The sequence below is a fragment of the Nicotiana sylvestris genome, chromosome 9 (assembly GCF_000393655.2).
Source record: "Nicotiana sylvestris chromosome 9, ASM39365v2, whole genome shotgun sequence".
NCBI classification, from domain to species: Eukaryota; Viridiplantae; Streptophyta; class Magnoliopsida; order Solanales; family Solanaceae; genus Nicotiana; species Nicotiana sylvestris.
In genome coordinates this window covers 969,246-991,665 of record NC_091065.1, presented here as the reverse complement: position 1 = coordinate 991,665, position 22,420 = coordinate 969,246, and the positions used below count along the sequence as shown (strand labels likewise).

At 36.0% G+C, this 22,420-nt stretch overlaps 2 protein-coding genes across 2 annotated transcripts; both read left to right on the top strand.

The window, feature by feature from the left end:
* The first annotated feature begins 14,227 nt into the window (after positions 1–14,227).
* Positions 14,228–14,542, top strand: LOC138876938 (uncharacterized). The gene has a single exon (XM_070156198.1). It carries the CDS (start codon positions 14,228–14,230, stop codon positions 14,540–14,542), a length of 315 nt encoding a protein of 104 aa, XP_070012299.1.
* A 1,246-nt stretch (positions 14,543–15,788) lies between these two features.
* LOC138876937 (uncharacterized) lies at positions 15,789–16,109 on the top strand. Its single transcript, XM_070156197.1, has one exon. It carries the CDS (start codon positions 15,789–15,791, stop codon positions 16,107–16,109), a length of 321 nt encoding a protein of 106 aa, XP_070012298.1.
* The last annotated feature ends 6,311 nt before the right edge of the window (positions 16,110–22,420 follow it).

The following is a 22,420-nucleotide window of genomic DNA, read 5'->3' as shown; positions in this document are numbered from 1 at the left end:
TAGTAGAAAAGGAAAACATAGCAGCAGGAGCCATAAGAGTCAAAGAAGGGATGGAAGGAGAAGATGAAGAAACTGACACAGGAACGAAAGCAGGTGCAGTTGAAACTGGCAAAGGAATGGAGGAAATAGGAACGAATGAGGAGAGAGGAGCTTCATCAAAAACAGGGTCGGGCTCGCCACTCTCAAAACCACTATCAAAAAGACGCTGAGTTAATTCATTAGTATCTTTTGGCATGGTGTCCTCGTCAGAATGAATCAAAACAGGCTCGGTGGACAAAGTTTGAGCAGGGGTATCCTCAATTTCATCACTATTAATGACTTGTCTCCTAACTCTTGGCCTGGCAATTAAAGATGTATCTTCCTCTTCCTCATTCTCAGAACTTTCTCCTATAGCTTTCCTTTTGGGAAGCGAAGCTCGAGCTTTGTTCAAATCAAGTGCAGCATTAGCAGACATGCGAATGACCATAGCTACTTCAGCTGTCATTCCTCTAACACCAAATCCTGATCAAAAGAAGGATACATAATCAACATTGAGAAAAAGGTGCTTGGCATGTAAAAAAAATGTGTAAAAAGGGACATACCATGTGTTTTCACCTTTCAGCCATGTAAAGAAGAAATTGATTTCCAAGTTCTTTGATCCTTAGGAGCATTCTTCAAAATTGAATCTACCCAACCACGGAAGTTAGGAATAAGTTCCACATCTCCCATGGTTGTTACAAAAAACCAAAAAGAGACGAAGTGAGAAAAAGAATCAGAATTCTCAAAAAGAGGTGCGGTAAATAAAAGGAAACTTACGTGCAAAATTTCACTTCTCAGGGAAGGGAATATTTGTTTCACCAAGCAAGTCCACCGTACGTACAACAACATAATGGGTGTACCATCCACGATCCCTGTCATCTTCAGGGTTTACCAAAACCTTTTTGCTTCTTGCAGTTAAGGTAAAAACCCCATGGCGCATTAAATTGGGATGGTATAAATGAATAAGGTGAGAAAGGGTGAAGTCGACATTGGCTTTGGCAGATAAGTATCTCAGACAAGCCACTGCTCTCCACACTAGGGGACCGACTTGGGCCAAACAGATTTTAAAGAAACGACAAAAGTTAATAATGACTGGGTCAACCGGAGGATTAAAACCCAAAGTAAATGGGTAAGTATAAACGAAAGAATAACCATTTCTAAAGGAAGAAATTCTTTGATTTGGGGAAGGAATTGACATTCGTAGACTATTGCTCCAGTTACAATCCCTTCTGATGGTAGGGATTGTAAGCTCGGTTACTAATGAAGGATAAGTGTCAGCTTTTTCTAAATTTGCAATTTGCCTTTGAAGAGACGTTCTATCACTCCCAAAAGACAAATCACTGGGAACAATTTCATCGATTAAAGGTTCTTGAGAAGAATCAAGGATTTCTTTACCTTTAGAAGAAGGGGTCTTCGGAATAGAACTCCCAATATTAGGAGAAGAAGAAGCAAGACCAGATAAACCATCACGAGCGGACCCTAGGCCCAAGCTCCGAAGCCTACCTCCTCTGCCTCTCCTATGTCTTGTAGGGGCATTGGGGAAGTGATCAAGAATTGGAACTTTTCTAGGTTTAGGGTTTGGAGATGACATTGTTGAAGAAGGATGTACTAAAAGGGAGAGAAAATACAAGTAAGTAAGAAATTGCTTGTTGAAGATCTATGAAGAAGAAGGTAAACGAAAGAGGGTTAAAAATGCTTATAATGACAACCGTCAAACATAAAAGTGCAATGAAGGAAAGCCTATAATAAAGGCCACTATCATTTCGTGAATAGTGTGAATGAAGAAGTCTCGAAAAAAGGGGGTAGAATTGAAGAATCAATCAGAAGGTGACACGTATGTAAAGCATTAAATGGAAGGGACAATTGAAGTGTCAGTGTTTGTCATAATATTAATTACGACAAAAATTTCATTTTTATGAAAATCCACTTCCCAATTATTTAATTGATAAATAAATGGAAAGTGGGGGGACTATCAGTATTGGGAAAAAACTGAATTTACATTGTAGGTGACGTGGCATGACACGTGGACTGGTCAAACGGTCAAAACACAATAAATAGCCAAGAAGCACGGGTGACAACAGATAAGGGAAAAAGAAAGCAACATTGGTGCGGACCGTTACTAAAATAGGTACGAGTCTCGTACCTATCCAAGTCATCTAAAGACCGAAGATCGGAAGAAGTTGAAGATACGAATCTGATGACGTAAAAGAGTTTAAATATAGCATTAAATATCAAATACGTTAGAATATTTGATATTTAAAAAGAAATAATTGTGTAACGTTTCTTTTAATGTCATTTATTGCTCATAATTGCTTCATTAAGACAAAGGCATTACCTATTCTCCTAGGATTAGCTATAAAAGGAGAAGAACTCACCATCTGTAAGGATACGAAATATATTGGGATCTTACTAAAATACAAAACTATTTACTACTTTACCATCATTCTCAAAAGTATTTTGTTTTCGTCTCCTGATTATCAGTAACCCGAATTTCTTTTTAGCCTTGACCAAAGACTCAGATTTTTGGTTAAACAAGCACAAGGATCCATTTCGCACAGAAATTATCAAGATTTGGCAAAACTTTGAAAAGAAAAGGATCCATGAAAATGAACAAATACCATTATCTCATGATCATTTTCTTTGTTACTTTCCCACTTCTTCATGCAAATTCTCAAACCACTGTTGTAAAAGAAGATGAGAGGACCATCTTATTGAAGCTCAAGAGCTATTTGGGAAATACATCGGATATCCACCAGCGATGGAATCTCAGTTCATATCCTTGCAGTTGGCCAGAGATTTCGTGTTCTCATGGTTTTGTCACAGGCATAAATCTCGAATACCAGTACCTTACTGCAATCCCACCAATCATTTGTAAACACAAAAATCTCACACATCTTATACTTGCATCAACCTTTTTATCAGGATCATTTCCAACAGCTCTGTACAACTGCTCAAAGCTGAAAGTTCTTGATATTTCTTTTAATGGACATCATGGACCATTGCCTACGGACATTCATCGAATGTCTAGGCTAACCACTTTAAATCTCAATGGAAATTATTTCAGCGGCTTAATTCCAGGAGCTGTTGGTAAGCTCTCTGTATTGGGAAAAAACTGAGTTTATATTAAAGATGATGTGACATGACACGTGGATTAGTTAAATGGTTAAAGCGCAACAATTGACTAAGAGGCACGGATAGAGACAACCACGGGAAGAAGAATTTAAATAGGCACGAGACGACGTATAGATACGAGTCTCGTACCAATTTAAATTATTTACAGCCAACGGATTAGAAGGCATTAAAGACAAAGATCTGATGACAGAAAGAAGTCCAAATTCATTATTAAATACTTGATACGTTACAAAATTGGTATTTAATAGGAATGATTGTATAACGGCTTATTTAATGTCATTTATTACTCATAATTATATCATTAAAGCTGAGGCTTCATTCCTTTACCTAGAATTATCTATAAAAGGAAGAAGTATCATCATTTGTAAGGACACGGAATACTATTGAGAATTCATTGAAATACACAACTATTTACTTTTTTACCATCATTCTCAAAAGTATTTTATTTTGTCTCTTGATTATCAGTAACCAGAATTTCTTTTTAGCTTTGACCAAAGACTCAGATTTTTTGTTAAACACTCTCAGAGTTGAAACATCTGCATCTTACGGGCAATGATTTTGAAGGTTCAACCCCCCCGGAAATCGGAAATCTCTCAAACCTTGAGATCTTAGATGCATCAAACATGAAGAAATTTGAGTTTGCTACCATTCCAAATGAGCTAGGTAAGTTGAAGAATCTGAGACGAATTATTATTGTAAATTCAAATTTGATCGGAAACATTCCAGAAGCTTTATCAGGTCTTTCCAGGCTTGAATACATGGATATGTCAAGAAACTATCTGAATGGATCAATTCCAGGTTGGCTCTTTCGTTTTGAGAATTTGAGCGATTTATGTCTTGAATACAACCAACTTTTTGGCCGCTTACCAATCCCAATTGGAGAGTTATGATGATGTCCATCTCATTGAAGATGCATTAGGCATGTGCCTAATAAAAGTTTCTTTGGTTTGGTAATCAATCTTGTTGACTTGGTTTGGTTAGGTAGCCAACCTTGTTGAATTAGTTTGGTTTGGTAGTCAACCTTTTAGAATTTCTTTGGTTTGGTAGCCAACTTTGTTGAATTGTGAAAAGTGTGTGTAAATTGTCAAATATTGTAGGCTTTAGAGAGTGAAGCTTTGACTATAAAAAGAGAGCTTCAACTCTCATTTCTTCACACCAACAAAGAGAGAAAGAAAGAGTGAGGTTTCACCGACAGGGTATAAGAAAATAGTTTGTGAGAAAAATAGAGAGTGAGCGATATTGTAGTGAGGTGGGAATATCAAAAGAGAGTTATTTCTTTTGAGTGTTGTAGTGGTCTTTGGAGTATTTTACTCGGACCTACAAAGTATAAAATTCCTTACTATAGTGATATCAGTTGCTTCTCTCGGGGCCGTGGTTTTTTCCCTTATTAAAAGGGTTTTCCACGTAAAAATCTTGGTGTCGTTGTTACTCTTTTATTCTTGTTAATTACCGTATCTTGGTGCTACATTATTACAAACACTCTTTGAGGAAGACACAGGAGATCGATGATTGGAAGTTCATTCCTTATCGAAGATTAACTTCACAAAATCAGAAATTCTGCTAAATCTAACTGAAGAGAACTTGATTGGGAGTGGAGGATCTGGTAACGTCTACTGCGTTGCTGTCAATCAAAATAGAAGTCATGTTGCTGTTAAAAGAATATACAAAGAAAGAAACTTAGACAACAGAATACAGAAACAGTTCCTTGCAGAACTTCAAATATTGAGTGAAATTCGACACGTTAACATTGTAAATCTGTTTTGCTGCATATCAAATGAGAAGTCAAAAATTCTAGTGTATGAGTACATGGAAAATCAAAGCTTAGACAAATGGTTGCATCCTAAGCAAAGTTACCAATCATTGGTCAGTCCAGCAAAAAATGTTGTCCTGACATGGGATACAAGGCTTCGTATTGCTGTTGGAGCTGCCCATGGTCTTTACTACATGCACCACGGTTGCTCTTCGCCCATTATTCATCGAGACATTAAATCGAGTAACATCTTACTGGACAATGAATTGAATGCAAAAGTTGTTTGAGTTTAAAAAGAAGGTGAATGGGAAATAGAGGGAAATGAAAATTTTGAGTAAAATTTTAAGTTTCCCTTTCCTTTTAATGAGACATTGTCCCCTCATTGGTAGAGGAAAAGGAGTTTGGTGGGTTTATATACAAATGCACTTCATGTAGCTCTTAAAGAGTTAGGAAGAAGGCAAGCCTCGCGCCGCCGTCGTTGCTCGCTTAGCTCGGCTTTGGCTTCGGCTTCGGACAAATGATTGATTGATTAATTTTTTGGACCAAATTTATTTGTTAATAGTAAATATTAACGTAATATTATCCGTGTTTGTAACGGATATGTTCCAATCCGTGTATTGTACCACCAGTTGCAATAGCAGCCGCCTAGTGCTTCTCCCACCATGGCTAAGTGCTTGCTCCATAACAAGCTAATGCATGCTCCACCATGGAGAGGGGGCGGGTCTCACAACTGACTGCTATAAATATGAGCAGCAGCAGTTAGAGAATCACACACCAAAACAGAATTGAGAGCTATTGATCTTCTCTACACCGAAACTCAACGTTGGCTATAATTTGCATTCCTTCCTCTCAGAATTTCCATTCGACTTCTGAGTTTTCCTCCCTTTTTCTGCATTGTTTTAAACTACAAACAAAGCATCCGTAAGTGTGATTTACTGCCGAACTTTGTATTCGCTGAAACACTGGGGTTTGAAGTACCGCTACACCAGTGTGTAATTCGTTCTATCCTGGGAAGAAATAATCCATAACCTTGGGTACTAGGAGGGGATTAAATTCCTTAAGGTAACACTGTGAATTCAGTGGGCTCGAATTAATTTCTGTTTTATTTATATTTATGTTTATAAGCTAACGTTCTAATTTCCAGAATCATTATTTACAAATACATGCATACTAACAACAACAAAAGTTGCAGATTTTGGACTAGCAAAAGTCCTGGCTAAGCGTGGAGATACTAAGATTGCTTCTGTTGTTGCTGGCACTTTCAGCTACATTGCTCCAGGTACGCATCAGATCTAATATACTACCTCCGGTCTATATTATCTGTCTTTTAATAGGTTTTTACACGCTCCTTAAAAATGATATTTAATAGTCTTAATCACAAGAATATTTTCCCAAACTACCTTTTCTCTTTCCTTAGTTAAGACTCCACTATTTGGGACTGGTAAAGATGGATTTAGAAAGAGAAAAAATAGAAGTAATGAGTGATTTCTTATTGTTCTAAGACGACTAATATATTGGACCTGGAGGGAACACGAGTGTATCTAGGTGGGTTCGGGCACGTGAACACATGCTCCCCTCCCTATATTATGGATGATAATGTTATATTATATAAAAAATATTTAAATATATATGTACGTACCAAAGCTCAAAGTATCATATAATGCGATGGTTATTTTGTGCACCTTTCTGAGTGAGGCTGGGAGTTCAAATCTTATGTTCAATCTTGTTGGTTTTTTTCCTTTCTTTTTCTAGAATGTGGCACACCCATGATAGATGGGCATATCTGGTGCCACTTCTTGCGTATTAATTAAGTAATTTTACTTTTTCTTTCTTCTTTTGTTTGGTTTATTCTTCAAAATTTTCAAATCAACACTTTGAAATTCATATTCTTGTTTTGTCATTGTAAATTTTATATAATTAAACCGAATCTACCTCTTTATAATAGTGCACCCATCTTCCCAAAATCCTGGATCCTCCTTAGGGGGAACGGTGAGTTTTTCATAATGTTCCCTTTGTATTTCTTTATTAGTTTATATTTTCAAGTTGGTATGACTTTCATTCCTTGAAAATTTTAGAGTATGCATATGCAACTAAAGTAAGTAGAAAGAGCGACGTTTATAGCTTTGGAGTGGTACTACTGGAGCTAGCTACTGGAAAGGAACCTGTTGACAAAGATGAATGTATGAACCTTGCACAGTGGGCAAGAAATCATTGTGAAGAAGGTCACGTAAAGGGAGCCTTGGAGCAACGGTAAAGTAGGTCACGTGTTTGAGCCGTGGAAGCAGCCACTAATGCTCGCATTAGGGTAGTCTGTCTACATCACACCCCTTAGGATGCGGCCCTTCCCTGAACCGGGCCGCCCTTTAGTTACTAGTTAATTGTTCTTCCTAGGAATGGAGTAAAAGGTTTCATCTCCTTTTTCTTTTACTAGTTTTACATTATGTTGTTATATTTTCAAGTTTGAGACTAGAAATTTGATGTAACGAGAAGTGAGAGTATGTTTATTTCCCCCAAAGTGTAGATCTATCTTGGAATTATTTATCTGGAAAAATTTCATCAGAACTTGATGAAAAGTTTCTGTATTTCTAGTCTTAGATTCCTATTATTACCTGATGTTGCGTATGATTTGATTTTACTATTATCTTGATCTATTATTGCTTCTCTTTTATGACTTTTTTACTACTGCATTCCTCTATACCGTTGTGATTGTGCATGCTAGCTTTGAGCCGAGAGTTTATCGGAAATAGTCTCTTTATCTGCACAAGATCCCGCGTACTCACTACCCTCCCAAATACCACTTGTGAGATTACTTTGGGTATGTTGTTGTTTTTTAACTTGATGAAAATTTTGACTATGAGTTCTCCGGTAATCTTGATATATGTACTTCAAATACAAGCCATGCTAGTACATATCTAACCAAGTGTACTAATCACAAACAATTCAACAAATTACTATAGGCTCTAGTTAGACTTTAATGTTATTTGCAAATGAAATATGATTTACAAATCAATCTTTGGGCACTTAGTTGGGAGCAGGGGCGGACCTAGGTTGGTAGTTGAGGGGCCACGTGACCCCGTTAGCCTCGACAAAAATTTTGTATATACATATTATATATGTGTGTACTTATATACGGGACCCCTTAAATATTTTAATGGCGCCCCAAACACAAAGTGATGGATGGAAGAAGTGGTTGCTTTGGACACTTAAATTCTCTCCTATGCTATGGTGACACAGGTTCGAAACTACCCAAAGCTTTCCTCAGTCTGTCTCCTTTTTTTATTTTAGTTCTTTGAATACAATGTAATTTTTATTTAATAGCAAATTACTTTATTTTTACTTTAATCTTCTTCTTTTCTTAATATTCAATTATAGTTTAGTACTAATACAAAATATAGTCAACTTAATCAATTTTATTCTTTTTTGTAAATTCCTTCCTTAGAATTGAAAGCCTCAAATTGCAACTTATCGCTCCACAAATAGAAAAATACAAATCTTCTCCCACAATCTTCTTTAACAATCACTTTGCATTGGCAATGGAAACTAAGAGTTTGAGACTCTTCTTCAATTCTTTTAGTAATAACATAATCTTATCTTAATTTCTTTAGTAAGTCTTTTATAATTTTACGTTTGAACGCCCTATTGCGAAGAATTCTCTCTCTCCCCGTTTAGTGCTTTCTTTTTCTTTAGAACTTCTTTTTGTTAATACTTGGATGATAAGTCATCATAATCATTAAGTTTCAAAGAGTTGCAAGCCGAATTTTATCGCTGGCGATTAGCATATACAGTGGTGCCCCCGTCATGCTCGAATCCTGGGTCCGTCTCTGGTTGGGAGTTTGGTAACTGTTCTAGTTTTACTTTTATGCTTCATTGATATGAAGTACTTTCGTTGACCAAATTTGGTTAGAAGAAGAGGCCGCAGCTAATCGGAAGTTCATTTTGTTATACACGATTATACTTATATTATATACAAATTATACATAATATTATATATTCTTCGATTATTTTTAATTTAAATAGTTGGATGGCATCCTATATGGTCAATTCTTCTAACTAAAATCCACATATTTAAATGAGCCGCAAATATCATTGAACGATAAACTCTATTAAACCTCGAATAAGTTAAAAACGAGACGGGAATATAGAAATAAAATTAGGGGTAAAAACGTAATGTATATAACAATCTCTTAGGGCACTATCACTTAGGGCACAGTGATCCGCTTTTCTCAAAAAAAAAAAAAAAAAAAAACAATCTCTATTTAGACAATTTTGAAATTATTTTTTTAAGAACTATAATCATTGGGTAAATACTTATTTGTTTAGTGAGCAATTCTAATTTTCAAATATGGATATATTATTCTATATGTATTTATATATATGTTTTTTTATTCATCGGTATTATAAAGTATAAAATACTAACCTATAATTTGTTTCTTTTGAAGAATAATGGAAAACATTGATAAATCGGAAGAAGTTTTACCAAATAAACCTCAAGTGTATATCGATTTTGAGCCTAAACTGGGGCTTGAATTTGAGAGTGATGATGCTGCAATTAATTTTTATAACGAGTATGCAAGAAGGATTGATTTTAGTACTCGTAAAGAATATGTGAACACAAATAAGAAACTAGGATATGTAACGTCAAGAAAAATTACATGCTTCAAAGAGGGTTTTCGTGGAGATGATAAACGAAGAGCACAGGTTAAAAATCCACGGAGAGTAACTAGAATTAGATGTCAAGCTCATGTTGTTATTACGCATCAACCTTCCGGAAAATATCGAATTAGTAAGGTTGACGAAGAACACAATCATTCACTTCTCCCACCATCAATGGTTCACATGTTGCCGTCTCATAGAAAATAAATGAGGTACAAACTCATGAAATTGATTTGGCGGAAGATGCTGGATTGATGTCTAAAGAAACCTTTGATTTCATGAGTTTTCAAGCGGGTGGTCGCGAATATTTGGGTTACACTAGGCAAGATCAAAAGAATTATCTTCGAACGAAAAGGCAAAAAGCTATGAAAGAAGGCGAAGCAGGTAATACATTTTTCCATAATGTACTATAATCTTCGTAGCTATATTACAATTCTGAAGCTTATTTTATTAGTTTGGAAGATACACATATTTATTTTTCTTATTTTTTCTTCTTCTGCATTCAGGTGCACTATTAGAGTATTTTGAGAAGAAGAGAATTGAAGATCCATCTTTCTTTTTTGCGGTGCAGTTAGATGTTGATGATATGATCACAAATATATTTTGGGCAGATTCGAAGATGATCATGGACTATGAGATTTTTGAAGATGTGCTCTCGTTTGATATTACTTATCGAACAAATAAGGAATATAGGCCCCTTGCTAGCTTTGTGGGATGGAATAACCATAGAAAAATGGTAATTTTTGGAGGTGCATTGATGTATGATGAGACTGCTAAATCTTTTTAGTGGTTGTTTGAAACATTTTATAGAGCGATGTCCAGAAAAAAACCATGTGCAATTTTCAAAGATCAAGATCCTGCTATGAGTAAGGCCATTTCAATTGTCATGCCTGAAGTTCATCATAGATTATGTGTTTGGTACATGGAGCAAAATGCAGCTAAACATCTCATCAAGTATATAAAAGGTATGCCTCTTTTCGTGGTGATTTTAGAAAATGCATTTACAAATATGAGGATGAAGAAGAATTTATAGATGCATGGAATAATATGCTTGATAGATATAGTCTTCGCGAAAATAAATGGTTGCAAGGAATATATGCATTGAGGGAAAAATTATTTGCAGCATACGGAAAGCAAATTTTTTCAGGTGATATGAACAACACACAATTGAGTGAGAGCCTGAACAGTGATTTAAAAGACTATTTGCAGTCAGACTATAATCTAGTGCAATTTTTCAAGCATTATGATCGTGCCATTGAGGATAAAAGGTAAAATGAGATACAGGATACTTGTGATGCATCACAACGATTACCGGTGTTAAAAGTAGATGTACTTATTCTGGCTCATGCTAGGGAGGTATATACACCAAATATTTTTGAAAAATTTCAAGATGAATATATGAGATCTTTGTCAATTAGAGTGTATGAATGTGAAAGAAATAATTCATTTATCATGTATATGGTTAGCAAACATGGGCACACTCGAGAGCGTATTGTCAAGGTGGGAGAGGTAGGCGATACAATATCTTGTTCTTGCATGAAGTTTGAGTCCATAGGTATACTTTGTCGTCATATTATAAGAATTCTTGACGTGGTAAGAGGAGTTACAAGAATACCATTAGAATACATATTGAAAAGGTGGATGAAAAATGCAAAGGTTGATAACATAAGGGAAATTGATGGGCAAGACATAGAAAAAGAACCGAAATTTGATGCGAATGAACCGCTATAAATTCCTTTGTCCGGTATTTGTTAGAATAGCATCCAAAGCTTCTGAAACAGATGAAGGTTTTAAGTTAGCTGTGACATATGCAAATGAGCTGAGTTCAAAAGTGGAACAAGCTATGAAGGTTGCAAGTCCATCTAGTGGTTGTCAGATTAGGAGCGCACAAGAAAAATATAGTAACAAGGAGGTCCTAACAAGGGCCAAAAAATTAAAAAGACAAGAGGGGTTGTTCTGACGGTAAGCAACCTCCACTTCCAACCAAGAGGTTGTGAGTTCGAGTCTACCCAAGAGCAAGATGGGAAGTTCTTGGAGGAAAGGATGCCGAGGGTCTATTTGGAAACAGCCTCTCTACCCCAGGGTAGGGGTAAGGTCTGCGTACATACTACCCTCCCCAGACCCCACTAAGTGGGATTATACTGGGTTGTTGTTGTTGTTGAGTTGCATGGTGATGGGTTGCATCATACAAAAGCGAGGATGAAAACTTCTCTTGAGTTGAAATCAAAGCAGAAGAAAGCTCAGGGAAAGAAGTCGACTAACCAAAATGGATCCACACAAATTTATGATAATGCAAGTCATTTCACTCAGGTATATCTTACTTGTTTTTTTAAACTCAATAGTTGAATAATATATAGGTAATTATTTATTTATTTATCTATATTAAACTTTTATATATTTGACAGGCCAACAATTCGAGAAGTCAAGAATCGCAGCAGTTTCAAGATTATAATGTGCTTTGATCTATTCCGAGATTGTTTACTCGTCGAACTTTATATTTCTTTGTAGTTGGTATTTTGATACATTATTTCAAGAATATGATTGTGTTAATTGTGAATCCTCTCACCAACTGACTATTACTTTGAATATGAAAAAACATGTACCTAGTGCATTGATTGACTATTACTGATTTTCTACATATAAAAAGCTAATCAATTTTAATTCTATTAAACAATTAATTTATATATATAATTTTTTATAAGAATACAATATACTCGATAACATTTTGCTATGGAATGGGGTATTTAAGAGAAGTAGAAAATGTGTACAATGCTAACCAGAGGGTGAAGCCACTAAAGCGGAAGCTTCAGGCCCCAGAATTTTTAGCGGCCGCAATTTTATTTTATTTTCAATTCCTATTCGATATCCAGTATTTGATTTGGGGCCTTGGCTAATTTAAATTTGTAAAAAAATACTTTCAGGAATCGAATCGAATACCTCTGATTAAGGAAAGAAAAATCTTATTTATCCCACTACACCACTTCTGGTGAGGCCGCAATTTTTTTTTTGGTTGAAAATATTAAGTATTTTAAAGTAGAAAAGTAAAGTATCTTTCTATAAAAAATATATTACATGTATCATTAGAAAATGAGCAATTGTAGCTGAAGCTGAGGAGGATAGGAAAGCACTAAAATATGCTCAGATACAGTTGCAGAGCAATCCAAAGAGTACAACTCACCAAGAAACTGAGGCTCAGGCATATGCAAAGTTCAGACAAACATCCTACTTTGCTGAAATTTACTTACAACAAAGAAGTAAAGCTACCTGAATAAAGTTGGGGATGATAACACTAAATATTTTTATTCAGTAATAAGGCATAGAAAATTGAAGCAGACGGCTACACAAATTAAAGGACTCAACAAGAAGTTGGCAGACAGATCCTGAAGTTTTTGCAGGTCTATTTGTCAATTACTATGAAGAGTTGTTGGGAAGGAGATCACATACTAAGAGCCAGCCTTCAAAAGCATTTTGAGAAATGACCATGTTCTCACAACTGAGCAACAAATTACATTAGTAAGTCCCTTTGCAGAAAAAGAAGTGAAAAAGACAATGTTTCAAATAGATGGTAATAAAAGCCCCGGTCCAGATGGGTATGGTAGTGGCTTTTACAAGGAAGCTTGGAAGATTATGGGACAGGATGTTACAGAAGCTGTGATGAAATTTTTTCAGAATAGACAATTGCTTAAACAGTTCAAGAATGCTGAAAACTGTTAGTATGTTACAAGATTTTAAGTATCATCCTATGTGTAAGTCTGTGAAACTTACTCACCTCATATTTGCCCATGACTTGATGATTTTTTGCAAAGGGAATGAAAGTTCAGTAAATAGAGTATTGGAGGCACTTAATCACTTTATTAATGTCACTAAACTGGTTGCAAATATGAAAAAGTCTAGTATTTTTATGGAGGGATTGATGATAGCATAAAGAAAACATTGCTGGCCAGAACAAGTTTCACTCCTGGAACCCTTCCTATCAAGTACTTGGGCCGTCCTCTTTCTCCAAAAAAGTGAAACAAGCTGGAGTGTCATTTGTTAGTGGAGAAAATCACGTAGAGAATAAAAGTTATATCTGAAGTCTGTATCTATTACAATTGCTTTATCCCACTACACCTCTTCTGGAAAGACCACAATTTTTTTTTAACTATTAAGTATTTTAAAGTAGAAAAGTAAAGTATTTTTCTATAAAAAATATATTACATGTATCATTAGAAAATGAGCAATTTTAGCTGAAGCTGAGGAGGATAGGAAAGCACTAAAATATGCTCAGATACAGTTGCAGAGCAATCCAAAGAGTGCAGCTCATCAAGAAACTGAGGCTCATGCATATGCAAAGTTCAGACAAACATCCTACTTTGCTGAAATTTACTTACAACAAAGAAGTAAAGTTACCTGAATAAAGTTGGGGATGATAACAATAAGTATTTTTATTCAGTAATAAGGCATAGAAAATTGAAGCAGACGGCTACACAAATTAAAGGACTCAACAGGAAGTTGGCAGACAGATCCTGCAGTTTTTGCAGGTCTATTTCTCAATTACTATGAAGAGTTGTTGGGAAGGAGATCACATACTAAGAGCCAGCCTTCAAAAGCATTCTGAGAAATGGCCATGTTTTCACAACTGAGCAACAAATTACATTAGTAAGGCCCTTTGCAGAAAAAGAAGTGAAAAAGGCAATGTTTCAAATAGATGGTAATAAAAGCCCCGGTCCAGATGAGTATGGTAGTGGCTTTTACAAGGCAGCTTGGAAGATTATGGGACAGGATGTTACAGAAGTTGTGATAGAATTTTTTCAGAATAGACAATTGCTTAAACAGTTCAACTCAACTGTTATAGCACTTATTCCATATAAGTGCATATCTAAACTGATTTGTAATAGACTGAAGGTGGCTGTGAATCAACTGGTAGCTAATCAATCAGCCTTGGTCCAGGGGAGATCCATGTTACACAATGTCCTAATATGTCATGACATTCTTGAGGCACTACAATAGAAAGGCATCTCCTAGATGCCTTATGAAAATAGATCTAAGGAAAGCATATGATATGGTTAGCTGAGAATTTCTTGAAGAAGCACTAAGTGACTTTGGGTTTCCTGATAAATTCATCAAATGGATTATGATATGTGTATCAACTACCAAGTTCTCGGTCAAGATTAATGGAGGAAACCATGGTTTCTTCGCAGGAAAGAGGGGCCTTAGGCAAGGGGATCCTATCTCTCCTCTACTATTTTGTCATTGTAATGGAGCCTCTATCAAGAATGCTGAAAACTGTTAGTATGTTACCAGATTTTAAGTATCATCCTATGTGTAAGTCTGTGAAACTTCCTCACCTTATCTTTGCCCATGACTTGATGATTTTTTACAAAAGGAATGAAAGTTCAGTAAATAGAGTAATGGAGGCACTTAATCACTTTATTAATGTCACTAGACTGGTTGCAAATATGAAAAATTCTAGTATTTTTATGGAGGGATTGATGATAGCACAAAGGAAACATTACTGGCCAGAATAAGTTTCACTTCTGGAACCCTTCCTATCAAGTACTTGGGCCGTCCTTTTTCTCCAAAAAAGTGAAACAAGCTGGAGTGTCATTTGTTAGTGGAGAAAATCACGTAAAGAATAAAAGTTACAGCTGAAATCTGTATCTATTACAACTGCTTTATCCCACTACACCTCTTCTGGAAAGGCCACAATTTATTTTTTTAAATATTAAATATTTTAAAGTAGAAAAGTAAAGTATTTTTCTATAAAAAATATATTACATGTATCATTAGAAAATGAGCAGTTGTAGCTGAAGCTGAGGAGGATAGGAAAGCACTAAAATATACTCAGATACAGTTGCAGAGCAATCCAAAGAGTGCAGCTCATCAAGAAACTGAGGCACAGGCATATGCAAAGTTCAGACAAACATCCTACTTTGCTGAAATTTACTTACAACAAAGAAGTAAAGCTACCTGAATAAAGTTGGGGGATAATAACACTAAATATTTTTATTCAGTAATAAGACATAGAAAATTGAAGCAGACGGCTACACAAATTAAAGGACTCAACAGGAAGTTGGCAGACAGATCCTGAAGTTCTTGCAGGTCTATTTGTCAATTACTATGAAGAGTTGTTGGGAAGGAGATCACATACTAAGAGCCAGCCTTCAAAAGCATTCTGAGAAATGGCCATGTTCTCACAACTGAGCAACAAATTACATTAGTAAGGCCCTTTGCAGAAAAAGAAGTGAAAGAGGCAATGTTTCAAATAGATAGTAATAAAAGCCCCGGTCCAGATGGGTATTGTAATGGCTTTTACAAGGCAGCTTGGAAGATTATGGGACAAGATGTTACAGAAGCTGCGATGGAATTTTTTCAGAATAGACAACTGCTTAAACAGCTCAACATAATTGTTATAACACTTATTCCATATAAGTGCATATCTAAATTGATTTGCAATAGACTGAAGGTGGCTGTGAATCAACTGGTAGCAGCAGATAATCAATATGCCTTGGTCCAGGGGAGATCCATGTTACACAATGTCCTAATATGTCATGACATTCTTGAGGCACTACAATAGAAAGGCATCTCCTAGATGCCTTATGAAAATAGATCTAAGGAAAGCATATGATATGGTTAGCTGAGAATTTCTTGAAGAAGCACTAAGTGACTTTGGGTTTCCTGATAAATTCATCAAATGGATTATGATATGTGTATCAACTACCAAGTTCTCGGTCAAGATTAATGGAGAAAACCATGATTTCTTCACAGGAAAGAGGGGCCTTAGGCAAGAGGATCCTATCTCTCCCCTTCTGTTTTGTCATTGTAATGGAGCCTCTATCAAGAATGCTGAAAACTGTTAGTATGTTACCAGATTTTAAGTATCATCCTATGTGTAAGTCTGCGAAACTTACTCACCTCATCTTTGCCCATGACTTGATGATTTTTTGCAAAGGGAATGAAAATTCAGTAAATAGAGTAATGGATGCACCTAATCACTTTATTAATGTCACTAGACTGGTTGCAAATATGAAAAGTCTGGTATTATTATGGAGGGATTGATGATAGCACAAAGGAAACATTGCTGGCCAGAACAAGTTTCACTCTTGGAACCCTTCCTATCAAGTACTTGGGTTGTCCTCTTTCTCCAAAAAAGTGAAACAAGCTGGAGTGTCATTTGTTAGTGGAGAAAATCACGTAGAGAATAAAAGTTACATCTGAAATCTGTATCTATTACAACTGCTTTATCCCACTACACCTCTTCTGGAAAGGCCACAATTTTTTTTAAATATTAAGTATTTTAAAATAGAAAAGTAAAGTATTTTTCTATAAAAAATATATTACATGTATCATTAGAAAATGAACAATTGTAGCTGAAGCTGAGGAGGATAGGAAAGCACTAAAATATGCTCAGATACAGTTGCAGAGCAATCCAAAGAGTGCATCTCATCAAGAAACTGAGGCTCAGGCATATGCAAAATTCAGACAAACATCCTACTTTGCTGAAATTTACTTACAACAAAGAAGTAAAGCTACCTGAATAAAGTTGGGGGATGATAACACTAAATATTTTTATTCAGTAATAAGAAATAGAAAATTGAAGCAGACGGCTACACAAATTAAAGGACTCAACAGGAAGTTGGCATACAGATCCTGAAGTTCTTGCAGGTCTATTTCTCAATTACTATGAAGAGTTGTTGGGAAGGAGATCACATACTAAGAGCCATCATTCAAAAGCATTCTAAGAAATGGCCATGTTCTCACAACTGAGCAACAAATTACATTAGTAAGGCCCTTTGCAGAAAATGAAGTGAAAGAGACAATGTTTCAAATAGATAGTAATAAAAGCCTCGGTTCAGATGGGTATGGTAGTGGCTTTTACAAGGCAGCTTGGAAGATTATGGGACAAGATATTACAGAAGTTGCGATGGAATTTTTTCAGAATAGACAACTGCTTAAACAACTCAACTTAATTGTTATAACACTTATTCCATATAAGTGCATATCTAAACTTCAATAGACTGAAGGTGGCTGTAAATCAACTGGTAGCAGCAAATAATCAATCAGCCTTGGTCCAGGGGAGATCCATGTTACACAATGTCCTAATATGTCATGACATTCTTGAGGCACTACAATAAAAAGGCATCTCCTAGATGCATTATGAAAATAGATCTAAGGAAAGCATATGATATGGTTAGCTGAGAATTTCTTGAAGAATCACTAAGTGACTTTGGGTTTCTTGATAAATTCATCAAATGGATTATGATATGTGTATCAACTACCAAGTTCTCTGTCAAGATTAATGGAGAAAACCATGGTTTCTTCGCAGGAAAGAGGGGCCTTAGGCAAGGGGATCCTATCTCTCCTCTACTATTTTGTCATTGTAATGGAGCCTCTATTAAGAATGCTGAAAACTGTTAGTATATTACCAGATTTTAAGTATCATCCTATGTGTAAGTCTGTGAAACTTACTCACCTCATCTTTGCCCATGACTTGATGATTTTTTGCAAAGGGAATGAAAGTTCAGTAAATAGAGTAATGGAGGCACTTAATCACTTTATTAATGTCACTAGACTGGTTGCAAATATGAAAAAGTCTAGTATTTTTATGGCAGGGATTGATGATAGCACAAAGGAAACATTGCTGGCCAGAACAAGTTTCACTCATTTAACCCTTCCTATCAAGTACTTGGGCCGTCCTCTTTCTCCAAAAACGTGGAACAAGCTGGATTGTCATTTGTTAGTAGAGAAAATCATGTAGAGAATAAAAGTTACATCTGAAATCTGTATCTATTACAACTGCTGAAGCCTTAATCACCCAAAACCTGGTGTCACAGTACCACAGACGGTCTAAGACTGCTAAATACAAGGTCTGAAAGTAAAAGACACATTGTTTCTGAATCAAAAGATGAAATAGGAAATAAATGATAGCGGAGACGTCAGGGCATGCGGACGCCTACAGGTCTACCTTGGATCTCCGCGTGGACTGAGGGTAGCCTCCAACTACGGTCCAAGAGCTGCTCCGGGATCTGCACATAATGCAGAGTGTAGTATCAGCACAACCGACCCTATGTGTTGGCAAGTGCCTAGCCTAACCTCGGCGAAGTAGTGACGAGGCTAAGACCATACTACCAAATAAACCTGTGCAGTTATATAATATACAACGGAAAGTGAAGCAGAAATAAACAAGTAAAGATGGGAGGGGAAAAACATACTTCGGGGAATAACAGGTAAAAAACAGAATATCAAGAGAATTATAAAGGAACCAAAATCCAACTACTAACAAGGATAAGGAAAACAAAGGCAGATTTCACTTTCATTTCACATCTTGTTGCAGGCGTGCAACCCGATCCCATTTCATTTATCTCGTTGCAGGTGTGCAACCCGATCCCATTTCACATATTTTGTGGCAGGCGTGCCACCCCCTCCCATTTCATTTATCTCGTTGCAGGCGTGCAACCCGATCCCATTTCACATATCTCGTGGCAGGCGTGTCACCCGCTCCCATTTCAAATATATCATGGTAGGTGTGCCACCCGCTCCTATTTCATTTATCTCGTGGCATGTGTGCCACCCGCTCCCATTTCAAATATCTCGTGGCAGGCGTGCCACCCACTCCTATTTCAAATATCTCGTGGCAGGCGTGCCACCTGCTCCCATTTCAAATATCTCGTGGCAGGCGTGCCACCCGCTTCCATTTCATATATTACTGCGGCGGCGTGCCACCCGATCTCAATTACAATCCAACAATAATCACAAAGAATCCCGGCAAGGAAACAAGAGCAATATAACAACTTCTCGGAAAGGGAACATTAATATTTCAACAACATCCCGGTAAGGGAACAATGATATTTCAACAATATCCTGGCAAGGGAACAATAATATCAAGACAAACATCCCAGCAAGGGAACAATGATGATAATAACATGTGAGGCACAATAACCCACAACGGAGTCATAACAATTACAATACAAGACGCACGTGCAAGCTTGACACCAACGTATAGATACTCGTCACCATGTCTATACATCGTACTCCACAGTTAACATGTAGCAAATAAGACACAACTCCTAATCCCTCAAGCGAAGGTTAGACCAAACACTTACCTCGATGCCACAAACACAATTCAAGCCCCAACTATAGCTTTACCTCGTGATTTCACCACCAATTCGCTCGTATCTAGTCACAAGTTACTTAATTGCATCAATAAATGCTAAATGAATCAATTTGAATGCATGAAAATGTTTTCAAAAGTTTTGCCCGAAAAGTCAAAAATCGGCCCCGGGCCCACATGGTCAAAACCCGAGGTTCAAACCAAAACCCGATTACCCATTCCCCCACGAACCCAAATATATGATTTGTTTTGAAAATCGGACCTCAAATTCCCAATTTTTGAAAACCTAGGTTCTACCCAAAACACCCAATTTTTCGCATAAAAATCATTGATTTTAAGTTGAAATCATGTTAAAAGATGTTAACGATTGAAGAAAATGAGTTAAAAACGACTTACAATTGACTTGGAGAAGAAGAAGCCTTTAAAAAATCGCTCTAGTGTGTTTATGTTTTGAGAGGATATAAAAAATGAGTTTAAAATCGTCTAGTATAAAAGTTGCAGGTCTCAGATGTAGGAATTGCGAACAGGGGTTTGCAATTGCGAACCCCGACCTCTGCTGGCTTGGAAATTGCAAAGGGAAGCTCGCATTTGCGTACCCTTAGGAAATCTGGATTTTTCGCATTTGCGAAAGGGACCCTCGCATTTGCGAGATAAGGAAGTCCTGGGCTGGCTCACATTTGAGACCAAGCCCTCGCATTTGCGATATTGTATTTGCGAGCCAGCAGGCCTGATCACACCACCAAAAATCCTGCAATTTTTCTAAGTTCAAAATGCACCCCGTGGCCTATCCAAAACTCACCCGAGCCCTCGGGGCTCCAAACAATATACACACAACCTCAAAAACATCCTACGGACTTATTCGTATACTCAAATCACCAAAATAACATCATGAACATCGAATTAAACCTCAAGATCAATGAAATTTTGTCAAAACTTCTTTAAACATCAAATTTGCATTTAAGGTCCGAATCACGTCAAACGGATTTCGTTTCTCACCAAACTTCATAGAATTATCTTAAATCACATATAAGACCTGTACCGGGCGCCGGAACCAAAATACGGGCCTGATACCAACATGTTCTAATCAAGATTCATTTCCAAATCCTTTAAACAATTTCAGAAAATAATTTTCTTTAAAAATTCATTTCTCGGGCTTGGGACCTCGGAATTCGATTCCGGGCATACCCCCAAGTCCCATATTTTTCATGGACCCTCCGAGACCGTTAAATTACGGGTCCGGGCCCGTTTACCCAAAATATTGACCGAGGTCAAATTAATTCATTTTATAGTCAAAATTTATCATTTTTCACAGATTTTCACATTTAGACTTTCCGGCTAAGCGCCCAGACTGTGCACACAAATCGAGATGATGCTAAAAGAGGTTTTTAAAGCCTCGAAATGCAGAATTCTTGTTAAAAACAAGTGATGACCTACCCTTTAAAAATAGATTTCATATTGGACAAAATAATTATTTAATTATTTCTCGAATATTTAGGACAATAATTATTTAATTATTTCTTTAATATTTAGGATTCTAATTATTTTATAATTTTTAGGACTTTTAAACCAATAAAATATTTATATAAAAGTTTTTTTTTATTTGAACTATGTAGTATACTATATTTGTAAAAGAAAATTAATGTCACATCATATTAGCAGTATTTTCTGCCTAGGCTCAGTTTTTTATACAGTGTAGTGATATGTATTTTATAGTTTGTATTATTCTCGAGCGGCGTCGACCTATTATAAATATACATATCTGTTGCATTGTGCTAATACCACGATGGATATAGATATTCCTATGGCTGAACAATAATATTGGGGGCGACCTTTGTACAATAGAGAAAAAAATTCCAATAATTCTCAGTACAGTACTGAGAATTATTGAATTTTTTTTTCTCACAGCTCAATATGATACCACAAAAAGAGTATACAACAGGTAGATAACGAATAAACTAAACTATTATTCTGATCATCTCATATTCTCGTTAACTTACTGCTTATGTACACTTTTGCTCATTTTACTACCACGAAAACGACAAATTATATTTTTTAGTCAAATGTATTATATGTTCTAACAATAGCCTCGTCTTCTCTTTTGGAGTGGAAGGAGAAAACAATATTGAATTATCTTACTCATAATTTTTCACTTTAACGTTCTGTTTTTTTCTTTTCCAGATTGAATTGTAAATTGCAGTTACAATATTTTTGAAAGTTCAAGTGAGACAAACTTGATTGTTAATTCTACATTACTTGGGTTTATTTTTTATTTATCAGCAACAATATAAAATAAAGTCAAAGATGCAATATATTCTCAGTAGATAACCATGGTCTCGTAACATAGATCCTTCCAAATTAAAATAACCTCAGTACTCAGAAGAATCAGTCGCTATCAAAGTTATACACACAATAATACATTAATAAGAAACTGAGTAAGATTCAGCAGATAATGATCATCACTAAAGAGTGAAAATTTATCGTAAAACACATTACCAAATTAAATAAAAAAAAAGGTACAAAGTTATGTGTAAAACAGAGGTCCAAAGCAGAGAACGTAGTATGAACCAAGGTGTTCTGGTTTTTTTTTGTTTTAGTTTCATTATTTTTTTAAATGTGATAGACTATCTTGTAAGTTCATAACTTAGCCAGATATATTATTTGATTATCCGCGTGAAGAGATATATTTTTCAGCTAATTCAATACGGTATATTATGGGATTCTGTCCAAAATTTTATTTTGGTTTTTCCTCACCCATCACAACATCTTTCTTGGACAAT